Source organism: Lutzomyia longipalpis, chromosome 4 (assembly GCF_024334085.1).
Source record: "Lutzomyia longipalpis isolate SR_M1_2022 chromosome 4, ASM2433408v1".
Classification (NCBI taxonomy): Eukaryota; Metazoa; Arthropoda; class Insecta; order Diptera; family Psychodidae; genus Lutzomyia; species Lutzomyia longipalpis.
In genome coordinates, this window is record NC_074710.1 from 22,525,686 (window position 1) to 22,537,640 (window position 11,955).

General features: G+C 34.2%; 3 protein-coding genes across 3 annotated transcripts in view; 1 reads left to right on the forward strand and 2 right to left on the reverse strand.

The window, feature by feature from the left end:
• The window catches only part of LOC129794953 (uncharacterized), a 28,707-nt gene extending 18,464 nt beyond the window's left edge, over positions 1–10,243 (reverse strand). The window contains exon 1 of the mRNA XM_055835892.1: positions 10,147–10,243. Within this exon, the coding sequence (XP_055691867.1) occupies positions 10,147–10,204 (58 nt within the window). The 5' untranslated portion in view covers positions 10,205–10,243. The remainder of the gene's footprint in view (positions 1–10,146) is intronic.
• Positions 1–11,695, forward strand: part of LOC129794954 (uncharacterized) — a 28,686-nt gene extending 16,991 nt beyond the window's left edge. The window contains exon 2 of the mRNA XM_055835894.1: positions 11,092–11,695. Within this exon, the coding sequence (XP_055691869.1) occupies positions 11,092–11,546 (455 nt within the window). The 3' untranslated portion in view covers positions 11,547–11,695. The remainder of the gene's footprint in view (positions 1–11,091) is intronic.
• Positions 635–7,848, reverse strand: LOC129794951 (cytochrome b5-related protein-like). The gene is made up of 6 exons (XM_055835889.1): positions 7,413–7,848; positions 5,050–5,176; positions 4,580–4,974; positions 3,006–3,200; positions 2,707–2,916; positions 635–1,267 (listed from the first exon to the last, which is right to left on the reverse strand). The coding sequence occupies exons 1-6, from the start codon at positions 7,484–7,486 to the stop codon at positions 970–972; spliced, it is 1,299 nt and encodes a 432-aa protein (XP_055691864.1). The 5' UTR covers positions 7,487–7,848; the 3' UTR covers positions 635–969.
• Positions 11,696–11,955: the final 260 nt, after the last annotated feature.

Here is an 11,955-nt window from a genome sequence, read left to right on the forward strand (position 1 = left end):
ATCTTCCTGATTCATTCTTTTAATATCTCTTCCAAAAGTACTATTCTTGTTTAGGTTTGTGATAAGAAAAAAATCTTATCAAAAATTTAAACACAATCTATCCACTCCCGTACAAAAAAAATGGGTCAAGAGAATCGCATTCTCTCATTTTGTCGATTAATTTAGTTTAAAAATAAATGAAACATGTGAATCAATGTTTCATGCATGACTTTCTAATGTTTTTCTTATTTAAATTCAAAATAAGAACATAAGTTAATGAGAAAAGGATGCTGTGTTTTTCCAAGAGCGTCAATCAAGGGTCGGTGGACCAGATCATTAACGTCGCCTTAAGTTAAAACTCGCAGCTACGTTAGATAGTTTGTAGTACAGATAAGTTAAAAATTGAGTCACCGTAAGATAAAGGTTGAGTCTACATTAGTCAAAGGATGAGTCTAAATAAGAAAAGAGTTGAGTCGCAAAAGGGGATTTGAGTCTCAAGTAGTCTTTTTCTGAGTCATAATAAAGCAAATTTGCGTCAACATTAGTTTTAACCAATGAATATTTACAATTTTAGTCAAAGATTTCGTTGCTGCTGTCTATCTTCTTCAGTAGCTGAAATTGTATTTCAATAGAAATAATTCATTAAAAAAAAGCATTTTTTGGCTTAATTTTGAATTGAATTTTCTTTATTTCATCCATAAGAAAATCATACAATCTCTTTGAAGATTTTTAAGAGTCTCCCCTTTTACAAAAACACTTACACTAAAGAGCTACAAGAGCTATTATTTCCCCGACAATCTCAATTATTTATTTGAGAATGAATAAAAAAGACATTTTACAACCCAAAAAATTATGATTTAGTTCTATAAAAGTGGCGCAGTGTTTACCAGCACACCCCACTAAAAGGCACAAATATTTAAGTATATCACAACAATAATAAAAAATATATAATTTTATTGAAATGTTAGATAAGTTGAGTAAATCTCTGGTTTATTTGGTTTTCTTCACTTGGCCCTTGTACGCAGTTCTGGGCTCAATGCGTGCAAGTTGCTTGTGCTGCTCGATGATGTGCTCAAACCAGCTGCACTCTCGGAAATCGTACTCAAACTCCTTGAGCGTCTGCACGAATTCCGGCTGAAATTGCGCCAAGACGCCATGATCGAGGGTTGGGAAGATGTGATGGAGGATGTGCTGTCCGAAGAAAGTGAGTGTGAAGAAGTGGGAACGATTGATATCTTCACGATCCATAGCTGTGTCCATTTGGTAGATGGCCCAGTCTGAGTTTTGACTGTTATTTAGGTGGAAAAGGTATAGTAAAATATGATTGATCATTTGTTGAGATACAACGTTATTGAGTTAATATTGAGTCAATAAATTGATGCAATATCTAATCAACATTATCTCAATCAAGCATTCGTACTAATGGTCTCGAAAATGAGTGTGCTTTGAGGAAAATTTGAGGAAAACGTAAACGTACAAACTATTCAATTATCACTCTATTTTCTCTCAATTTTCATTCAATTTTCACACAATTTACCTTCTACTCTCTAATCACTAATATTCAGTATTGATTTTTGTGTGCTTAACCAATTGTATTGATGAATTACTGCATGTCAATGAAATTGATCAATATTTGATCAAAAATTGGCAATTCAAATTATGCCTTCTGAAGCATTTATTTGACTCAATCTATTGAGCAATTTTTGATTATAAAAACTAGCCAACAAAATCATAAAAAAAATCTGATCAATAATTGGTTAACAATGAAATTATGTATTGAGTAAATATTGAGCTCAATTATTGATCAAACTTTGGGGAGATCTTGTGTACCGAAAATATTGCTCAGAATCTCTTACGTAGGTAGTTTAATTAGTTTTAATGGAATGACTAAAAGGAATTTTTAGTAATTAAAACCTACAAAAATTGAGCATTCGTTGAGCTCAATATTCAGCCAACGTGGTGCTTTATTTACGAGCTATAGATATTGACTATTTTTGATAAATTATTCATGAAAACTTGAATAGGAAAAAAATGATCAGATTTTGCTTCAAATGTTTAGCTCAATATTCATAACCAATAAATAATTGGTTGAGCCGGTTGAGGTGTAAAATGCTCAATCATATTGATCAATAATGGAATAATAACTAAGGAATCAATTGAGTTAGATAATGCTAATCGATCAATTCAACTATTCTTGAAAATAGATTGACCAACTTCAGGTTAAATCTTCTCAATAATTAACCCTCTATTTGACCCTAAATTGGCTGTATATTGATAGTCAATATTGAGTCAATTTTATCTCAATCAAGTGTGGATTTATGTCAGTGATGTCTTCAAATCAGATTGATTAATATGATCTTCAATGCTTATCTATATTGACTCAATTTTCAGCTCAATGATTGATCAATATTTGGTAATTAGCTGTGTTTCTTTCAGACACAGCTTTTTTTTTAATGGGAAGCAAACAGTTTCGATAATTTAATTGCTCAAATGTCAATAATTTATCAATAAAATTTATAAATCATCGATAATACTTCGATCAATAAAATTGATTCAATTTTGATTGAGCATTTGTGCACTGAATAATTTCTCTATTTGCATTTTAATGGGTAAAACTACCCAAAATTGAGACAAAACTATATTTTTCGATTATTTCTCGTGCACTGTCACAGCTAGGAAGCTCAATTGCGGAGAAAAAACTTAATTATTGTTGCATAATCAACTCACCGAATGGCGTCACCTTCATGCACAACACCGCTGTGATGATGGGATGCATTGAAGCCAATGAGGGAGAAGATGAAGCTTCCCGCGAAGACAATGTAGAGCCACGTGTTGATGACACTCGTGATACTCTCACCCGTTGCCAGGTACATCACCAGAGGCACGGAGAAGGGGATCAAATCATCCAACCCAAGATGGCTCTTCGACAGAACTAACCTATTTTGATAAGAAAGAAGGAAAGAAGCTCATTCAACCCGAACTAAGAATTTGCGCTCCATCCAGCATCCTTGAGGAGTGTTACTCACTTCTTGATAAACTCAGAAATGTAGATCAGACAATAGATGAATGGCCCGTAAATCCACGATGCGTATCTCTGGAACCAATTCTTTATCTTTGGGTCGGGGATCCAGCACAGGAATGGCTCACCGAGAGATATTTCCAGATCATGGAGGGAGTTTGTGTACAAATGATGAGACAACGCGTGCGAAATTCGCCATTCTCTGCAAAGTAAAAACAAAAAGACATTTTTCACAATGAGTGAGAATTTGAATAAATAAGTGAAGGCGGATGTGACACAGATATCTGGAAATTACGCTCGTTTTCATCTGGAGATAAAAATTTTAATTATTTACCTACAAGGTAAATTGCTACGAGTTATGATTAAGAAGTTTAAGTTTATTGACCTGCGCACGCAATCACTCGTTATTTTTTAAAATCATTATTAAAAAATTTTGCTGTCTTTCCTATTAAAAGAAAAGTCCAATAAAAAGTTCTAGGTCGGAGTTTTTAAGGGCATTTTTTTATTCTCTGTTTAAAATTTAACGGCACAATGCATTTGTTTTTTTTATATGAATTTTATGACATACTAACTGAAAAAGTTTAAAAAAAAGTCGTTGATTTTAGGTTATTTGAATTTCTTAAACCCTTTTGCGACTACTTAGGATCAATTTACTGACAAGTATGGGAGGTTTTTGCAACTTGAACTTGTGAAAATAGTTGAAGTTTTACCAACATAATACAGCTAACTGAAAAGGAGATCTTCAAACATGTTAATAAATTAAAATTTATTAAAATAAATTAAAAAACGTAAGACTAAATATAAAATCTTAGAGTAAACGAGAATTGTCAGAACTAGCATTATAATTTAAATAAATGTAAATGGTTACAATAAACGTAAAAGGTTACAATAAATGTCAAAACCGTTAAAAATTAGAATAATTGTGAAAATTTAGAATAAACGTCCAACATTCGAATAAACGTCAAATGTTAGAATACACGTGAAACGGTACAAAAACTCCAAGTTTACTTAACTAGAAGAAACGACAAACTTTGAAAAAAAAAACTTCGAATGTTGGATTAAAGAAACGTCAATCCTTAAATTAAATGTTAAACTTTACAATAAATGTCAAACTTTAGAATAAATGTCAAACTTTAGAATAAATTGTCATACTTTAGAATAAATGTCAAACTTTGGAATAAACATCAAACTTTAGAATAAATGTCAAACTTTACAAGAAATGTCAAACTTTAGAAAAAATTGTCATACTTTAGAATAAATGTCAAACTTTAGAATAAACGTCAAACATTTAAATAAACGCCAAACGATGGAAGATATTCTAACGTTATAAAAAATGTCAAACATTAGAATGGCTCAAACGAATTGTCAAAAGCGGCTGAAAAAACACTCAATCTCATTCATAAAACTAAACTTTAAAGCCGCTCTTTTGAATCCATTTTAGCTGTGATTCTTTTTATTTATCTTTCAATTTAAAAGTAAATTGTATAAAAAAAAACCCTAGAATAAAGCTCTGGAAGTTCTATAGAAAAAAATTAAAAAGAAATCTCAAGAAAAACGGAAAAATGTCAAAACAGGACTTACTTGAAACTCATGAAGGACAAATTGAAGATGTACATTCGCCAGTTATTTCTTCTGTGGAAATAATTGTGGGCACAAATGACGCACCACGTGAGGGTGAGCGCTGCCAAGAAGCCAACAATGTAGTTCTTTGTAACCAGAGCCGCCACCGCCATGACGTACGTCATAATGAAGAGGACATCAGTGTAGAGATTGGACAGACGTGCCGGTGTGACCATATCAACGGTCTTCAGCTTCTCGCGAACCCTCCGTTTGAAGGTGCGAAAGAACCCATCCTCCTTGAAGGTTAAATTGTAATTTCGCGGCTCCTTCGCGTCGCGGATTTTGAATTTTTCCAACAATCTCTCTGGCCCTTCACTGATGTGATGTGCTTCGAAGGCTTCAGTGATGTCCGTTCCCTGAGAAATCAGGACAACATTTCTTTTTTTATTTTAAGATCAGGACTAGAAGTTAGGTTAAAAGGCTCCTCAAACCTTTGTCAATTCAAGCCATTCCCTTCCACCAGGATGCCTCTCAACAAAATCCGTCAAATCATAAATGCCATCATGGACTCTCCACAGCCCCTCAGCTCCGTCATCCAATCGACGACCTTCGAGCCAACTAAAAAAATTTGAATTATCATAATATGCCAATCGGTTGACAATAAACAATTTGATAGTAAAAGGGGAATCCTTCTTATCAAAACTTTCTATATTTATTTCTATTTATATTGCTAATTAGAATAATTGCTTGTAGTCAAACAATAAACACAAAAAGGCGTTGAAGTGGTTAAAAGAGTTTTCGATTAATAAATATGCGACGGGGATTGCCACATAAACTCCACATAGATGTATACTGATGTTATTACGTTGGCAGTGATAACGCTGATAAAGTCTAAATTAATGTTTTGGGAGTAAAATTTGTGCGCATATTTAAAATGTAAACCCCCTCACAGACTTTAAACTTAAACTTAACGGTCTAATCACGATCGAATAGTAGACATCCCTAGGAAAAGTCTTCCTGTCTATGGCTAAGTTTTTCTGATTCTTTTTGCCTATTACTTAAAAGTTTGTAAAGTTTAAAGAAAGTAGATTATAAAAATATATTTTTCCATACAAAAACAATCCACGAAAAAATGTAAGAGTCTTCCCAAATTTCTCTAAAACTAACAGATACTAAATTAATTTTATTGCTTAAGCATAAATTAACGAATAAAAATATTTTTAAGCTCTCAGTGTAGAATTTGATCAAAACTCGACATTCTTGACATGATTACTCACTTTAAAAATGAATTCAACAGCCATTTTTTCTGACTAAAATTACCTTAAACACACACTGAATTTTATTTAAGTTTCATTATTAATTGTACGTTACACACTGCATGAGCAAAAAAAACAACCTAGTTGAGCTATAAGTTCGTTGACTTTTAATAAATTCTTAAATTGTTAATTACCCACTGGATAAGGCTTCCCTAAGACAATGATTTATATGCATAAAAAATGTCTTGCATCCTTAAATCAATGTCTTGTATTTAAAAACTAATGTCATAATTCCGTTAAAAAAATTTAAAAATTGCAAAGTATCTCATCAAGGGTACGTAAAATCATCTCATTTATCCTTAGAATTATATTATACTTTGAATTTAACAAAAGGAAACCAAAGATTTTCTTTTATAGCACAAAATGTGTCTGAAATCAGCTAAAAATTAATAATTCTCGTTCACAGAACTTTTATTAAATGAAAATATTGGATTATATTCTTCGTTTTCAAAAAACTTCAAGATTTTCAAGTTATTGGAAATTTTTAAATCAGGAAATTCTTTTCAAAATTGCTACTTATACTTGCCTTAAAATTTATCTTGGATAGAGACATATTTAATAGGAAGTCGCATTCTAGGGCTGTTATTTCTTGAAATTCTGATTTCTAAATTTTTAATTCCTAATTTTTTTTAAAGAAATTTTATTTAGTTAAAAATTAGATGTGTTTATATTTCCTAAATAATGTTGATTCTTTCACAGAAATATCTGAGAAAAATTTTTTAAAAACACCTTAATTTTATTTTTTGTTTTTTGAAATGTTTTTTAAATTTCATTTTTTGGAATTTATTTTTTTTACTTTTGATTTTTAGAAATCAATTCTGGCATATTTTGTATTTGGACTTTCAGAACTATAACTCGTCGCAATTTTAGCACAATTAACATGCTCACAAGCTTGCAAACTAACTCAGAGACAAAGCAGAACCGAATAATCAATGAGAATTATCTTTATAAAAAACTGTCTGAATTTTATTTGCTTATTTATTTTCTTTTTTTCTTGTTGACTCCCCATTCTTGAAAAATTAAAATTTATCTGTATCATTATGTAAATACTTATGTGATGCCTGATAAATGTCGATTAATGCCTTATCGTACCAGCCCATGATAAAGCAAACATCTTGCGGGGTTAAAAGCATCGCGCAATTCTTTGTGAAGAAAAAGTTTAAAAAAAAATTATATTTGTTTTTCCAATTCACATGGACTTTGCTACCAATTGAGAATGAGATATTTATGCGATATCCACTTGGCGAATAAATTGATCCATTCTTCAATGATTTTCCTCCTTCCACCATCATTCCCCCAAAATAGAATTTTAATTTGAAAAAAAAAAGCTTAAATCCCACAAAGACGAAGCGAAGAAAGGCAAGGCGAGGTCTTGGTGTTATCAAGAGTTTATCATTTTAGTTGAGACCTATGGCAATGTTTCTTGTACGATTTGAAGCTATAATTTACAACGTTATTCATTCTTATCGTACAGAGGGGAAGTTTCTTCTTAAATTTTCTTTTTCCTTCTTCTAAAATAAAAGAGTTCTTCATTGTACCTGTACTGAGTCCTCGTTGGGATGTCCCTCAAGGAAGGATACTTCCTTGAGATTGATGTTCCTTTCTTCTGCATTTCACTGCGATCGCACTTCGGCACAAAATCAATTTCTTCTCACTCTAAGCAAAATCTTATTCACCGCTGAGATCACAAAAAAAGCAGACAACCTTCACTTTCCGGCGCAAGAACAACGCTAATTTTGTGTTAAATTGAGAATGAACTTGCAGCTAAATTCTCAACACCAGACCGGCAGCATTCTAAAGAGCGCGACTCTTGAATGCGATCGTGCTCAGCATTCGCAGACGATTGAAGTATCAAAGCGAGGAAGCCACCACAGCTCTGCTGGCTTCATGTTTTGGCCTTTTAATCAGTTCGCATTCACATACAAACGAGCAATAATCACTCGCACACCGGGCATACACATATATTACGAATGTCTGTATAATGTAAAAATGTATAAAGTAATTAAGGGGCAAAAATGTGTGGTCTGTTGTTATGTTTTCTCATTTATTTATTCGGAATATTTCAAAATATGCAAAATATTTAAATTTTTCCAGATATTTCAGATAGTTTTGCACTAAAAGCTGTCTTTGATAAAAACTCCGAATATTCATTTTCGTTTTCATTAACGACTGTTTAAATGTAGGAGACACCGGGGTCAGTAAAGTTGGATAAGTATTTAGAAGAAATATCCAATTTTATGTTTTCTAAAGATATAGAACTACAAAATAATTAAAGAAATTAAGTTTAAAGAAAAATTTTTAACCCCTTTAATGATTAAAAAAAAAACAAATAATCTTGGCTGTACTCTAGTAATTAAAACTAGTATTGAATCATTTTACCCCAAGCTTTATTTTTAGATAAAAATCACTTAATAGATTAAATTCGTTTTAAATATCGGAAACTCTATGGAAAAATTGTAATTCCCTCGTGTAAATTATCCTGAGAATAGTTATGAAAGCTTTTCTTTCGGCAATGGGAAAGCTTTAAATAATTTTACTTACTTTGACCCCTTTTTACACAGAAGCTTTTTGAAGTTTTTTTTTAATTTTTGCAAAGTTTGACTACAAAATTGTTCAAAAATTCAATTAATTCTTAAGCAAAATACTTCAAACTTTACTTAAGAAATTTTCAAAGTTTTTAATTTAATCTTCATTTTATTTTATCAGAATAAGAACTTTTAGTGTAATTTTGTTGTCCTTAACCCCCTCAGGCCATACACTTATCTAAAGGCCCGATTTTGAAAATATTTCATTAGTAAAAGAGTAAGTTTTAACAATCACTGCTGATCATTTTATGACCACAAAAGGACATCACCAAGGACTCAATTAAAGGATCAGGAAGGACGAAAAACTGAAAATTTTTTAATTGAGATTTTTTTCCAAAAAAGTATTTTTGAGCTCAAAGGAACTCACAAAATTATTTTTATTTTCATCAATTCGCTAGATTTATCGTGGTCCTGAAAGGGTTAAAGTCAACATCGAATTTTTCACGCATTATACAATTCAAAACCATTCGTAAAAATATTTTTAAAAACTTCTTTGACTAAAGTCGCTCCAAACTCTCCTAATCGAAAAATATTGTATTAGTCGTTTTTCTTCTTTACATTTTAGCCCCTTGTATGTATATAACTGCAAATTATGCGTAGTGACGTCACTGAGAATTATACGATCCACAAACTTGAATTCACTGCCCGAACGCGCGAACTGTTTTAATTAATCAATTAATTGCTCAACGGCACCTACAAAGTTTAAGTGAGAAGCCCACGAAGAAAGAAGCGAATAGAACGTTGGAGCAAGCTGAATGATTGCAAAAGTATCAAAGGTGGGAATTACAAGTCAATTAATATGCGATAGAATCTGCATTTGTGTGGATCTCCTAGAATTGTTGATCATCATTAGCGATTACGTGACAAAAAGGCCAACAAAAATAATTTCTCCCATTGAGTTGCAAATGCTGTAAGAAGAATTATTTTATCATAAAAATAACTGCAAAAACAGAGAATCATAAAATGTGTTGTACAAAACACAAGGAAATATGCTTTATCATTGCAAGTGATTTATTAAATGAAACGTATTGAAAGGTACACAAAAAGCTACCGAGTGGTTAATTGACTGACTATAAGATATGCGCATATCACAAAGAGGTTCAGCGTCCAGGTACAGCGTCAAACAGGTACTTCAGATCATCGTCTTGACTGATTGATCAGTTTAGCCTGAGACGGCTCCAGTAACTTGGCCAACAGCACTGTTCACTCCATCGACGATTCCATTGGCGAGATTGGTGAGCGCAGCGGGGATTTGAGTGCCCAGGCTGACCAGAGTGTTGATCACAGTCTGGAGGGTGCTCTGCAGGGCAGATGACACCTGTCCAACGAGGTTTGTAACAACACTGATAATCTGACCAACGCCATTGAGGACGATGGTGACGAGTTCGCCAGCAAGACCAACAACGGTCAGAAGAATGGTTCCAACGGCCGTAACGACGACTGAGACGGCATTTCCGAGGCTGGTCAGAGCTTGGGTCAGAGTTGCGGCCAAAGTGCTAACCAGGCCAGTTACGGTATTCCCAAGACCTCCGAGGATTCCTCCAAGGATGCCAGTGCCGGTTTGGGTGACAGCTCCGGCAGTATTGGTGGCGGTGGCAACTGGATCAGCTGGAGATCCTGCAAAAGGCGAAACATCATCGATTTATATTAGATCTTGAAGAATAAAAGAGAGAAGGATTGGTCTTACCATAGGTGAGAGCCGCAACGACGACGACGATAGAAAGGGTGGCGACGAAGAAACGCATTTTGCTTTATCAACTTTTGATTCGAGTTGCTAAACTGATGCCTTCTTCAAAATTTCTGGGCCTTTTTATACCCAAAAACTCTTTAATTTGATGACGAAAAAGTCAGAGAAGCCTTCAGGAAGCTCGTGTTGCTGAACAAACGCTCCTGTTTGGCCACGGGGCCACGAGCTTCTCGGTCTTACCACAATGTTTTGAAGATTTCGTGTATTCACGTGTGAGAAAAATTCACGAATTGAAAAATTTACCTTACAGAACCAGATATAGTTAAACAGATGAAGTTGTTCAAACATTAATCGCATAAGTTCGAGACAATAATATTTAGCGTGTGATTTGAGATATTAATTTCTTTTTCATAATTACTCAAAAATTAATTAACAAGATGATCAGTATCTTCTTTTGTATAATATTTGTTCAACTGGTGTGATCAGTCACACCTTCGAGAGTCTAACTATGATGATTGACGTCTGAGAACACATGGAGTATTCCAGAGCAATTTTTTTTTTTAACGCAGGTTTAGTTTTTCTTCATCGTGAAGTGAAATTGTTATTTTTGTGGATTTAACAAAATTTTCAAAAAGAACCTCGTGGCCTCGTGATCAAACAGGAGCATTTGTTCAGCCACACGAGTTTCCTGAAAGCTTTTTTGGCTTCTCCGACTTTTTCGTCATCAAATTAAAGAGTTTTTGGGTATAAAAAGGCCCAGAAATGTTGGAGAAGGCATCAGTTTAGCAACTCGAACTAAAAGTTAATAAAGCAAAATGCGTTTCTTCGTCGCCACCCTCTCCATCGTCGTCGTTGTTGCGGCTCTCACCTATGGTAAGACCAACCTTTCTCTCTTTAATCCTATACAGAATCTAACTGAGATCTTTGATGTTTCATCTTTTGCAGGATCCCCAGCTGGTCCAGTTGCAACCGCCACCAATACTGCCGGAGCTGTCGCCCAAACCGGCACTGGCATCCTTGGAGGAATCCTCGGAGGTCTTGGGAATACCGTAACTGGCCTGGTTAGCACCTTGGCTGCAACTCTGACCCAAGCTCTCACAAGCCTCGGAAATGCCGTCTCAGTCGTCGTTACGGCCGTTGGAACCATTCTTCTGACCGTTGTTGGTCTTGCTGGCGAACTCGTCACCATCGTCCTCAATGGTGTTGGTCAGATTATCAGTGTTGTTACCAACATCGTTGGACAGGTGTCTTCTGCCCTGCAGAGCACCCTCCAGACTGTGATCAACACTCTTGTCAGCCTGGGCACTCAAATCCCCGCTGCGCTCACCAATCTCGCCAATGGAATCGTCGATGGAGTGAACAGTGCTGTTGGCCAAGTTACTGGAGCCACCTCAGGCTAAACTGATCGATCAGCCAAGACGATGATCTGAAGTACCTGTTTGACGCTGTACCTGGACGCTGAACTTCTTTGTGATATGCGCATATTGCCTTTCTATTCTTTGTTCCTTTGTATGATCATACTCTTTTAGATTAAATGTTTTCAACAGCATTTCTTGTATTTTAATCATTTTGACTGTGTTTTTAGTTCCCGATGATTGTTCTTTATAGCTGTTAGAAAGAAGTATTGTTTAGTTGAAAGTCTACCCATGAAAATCTTCCAGGGAAGGCTAAAATGGGATATTTTTGAAGGCAAAATTCAAATGGCTGTATCTCCGGCTGTGGTTAACCGATTTTGAAAAATTTATCAGTTTTGGAAAGGTGCATTTCTCACCTTTCCAAGTAATATAAATTTTTAAATATTTGGGCAAC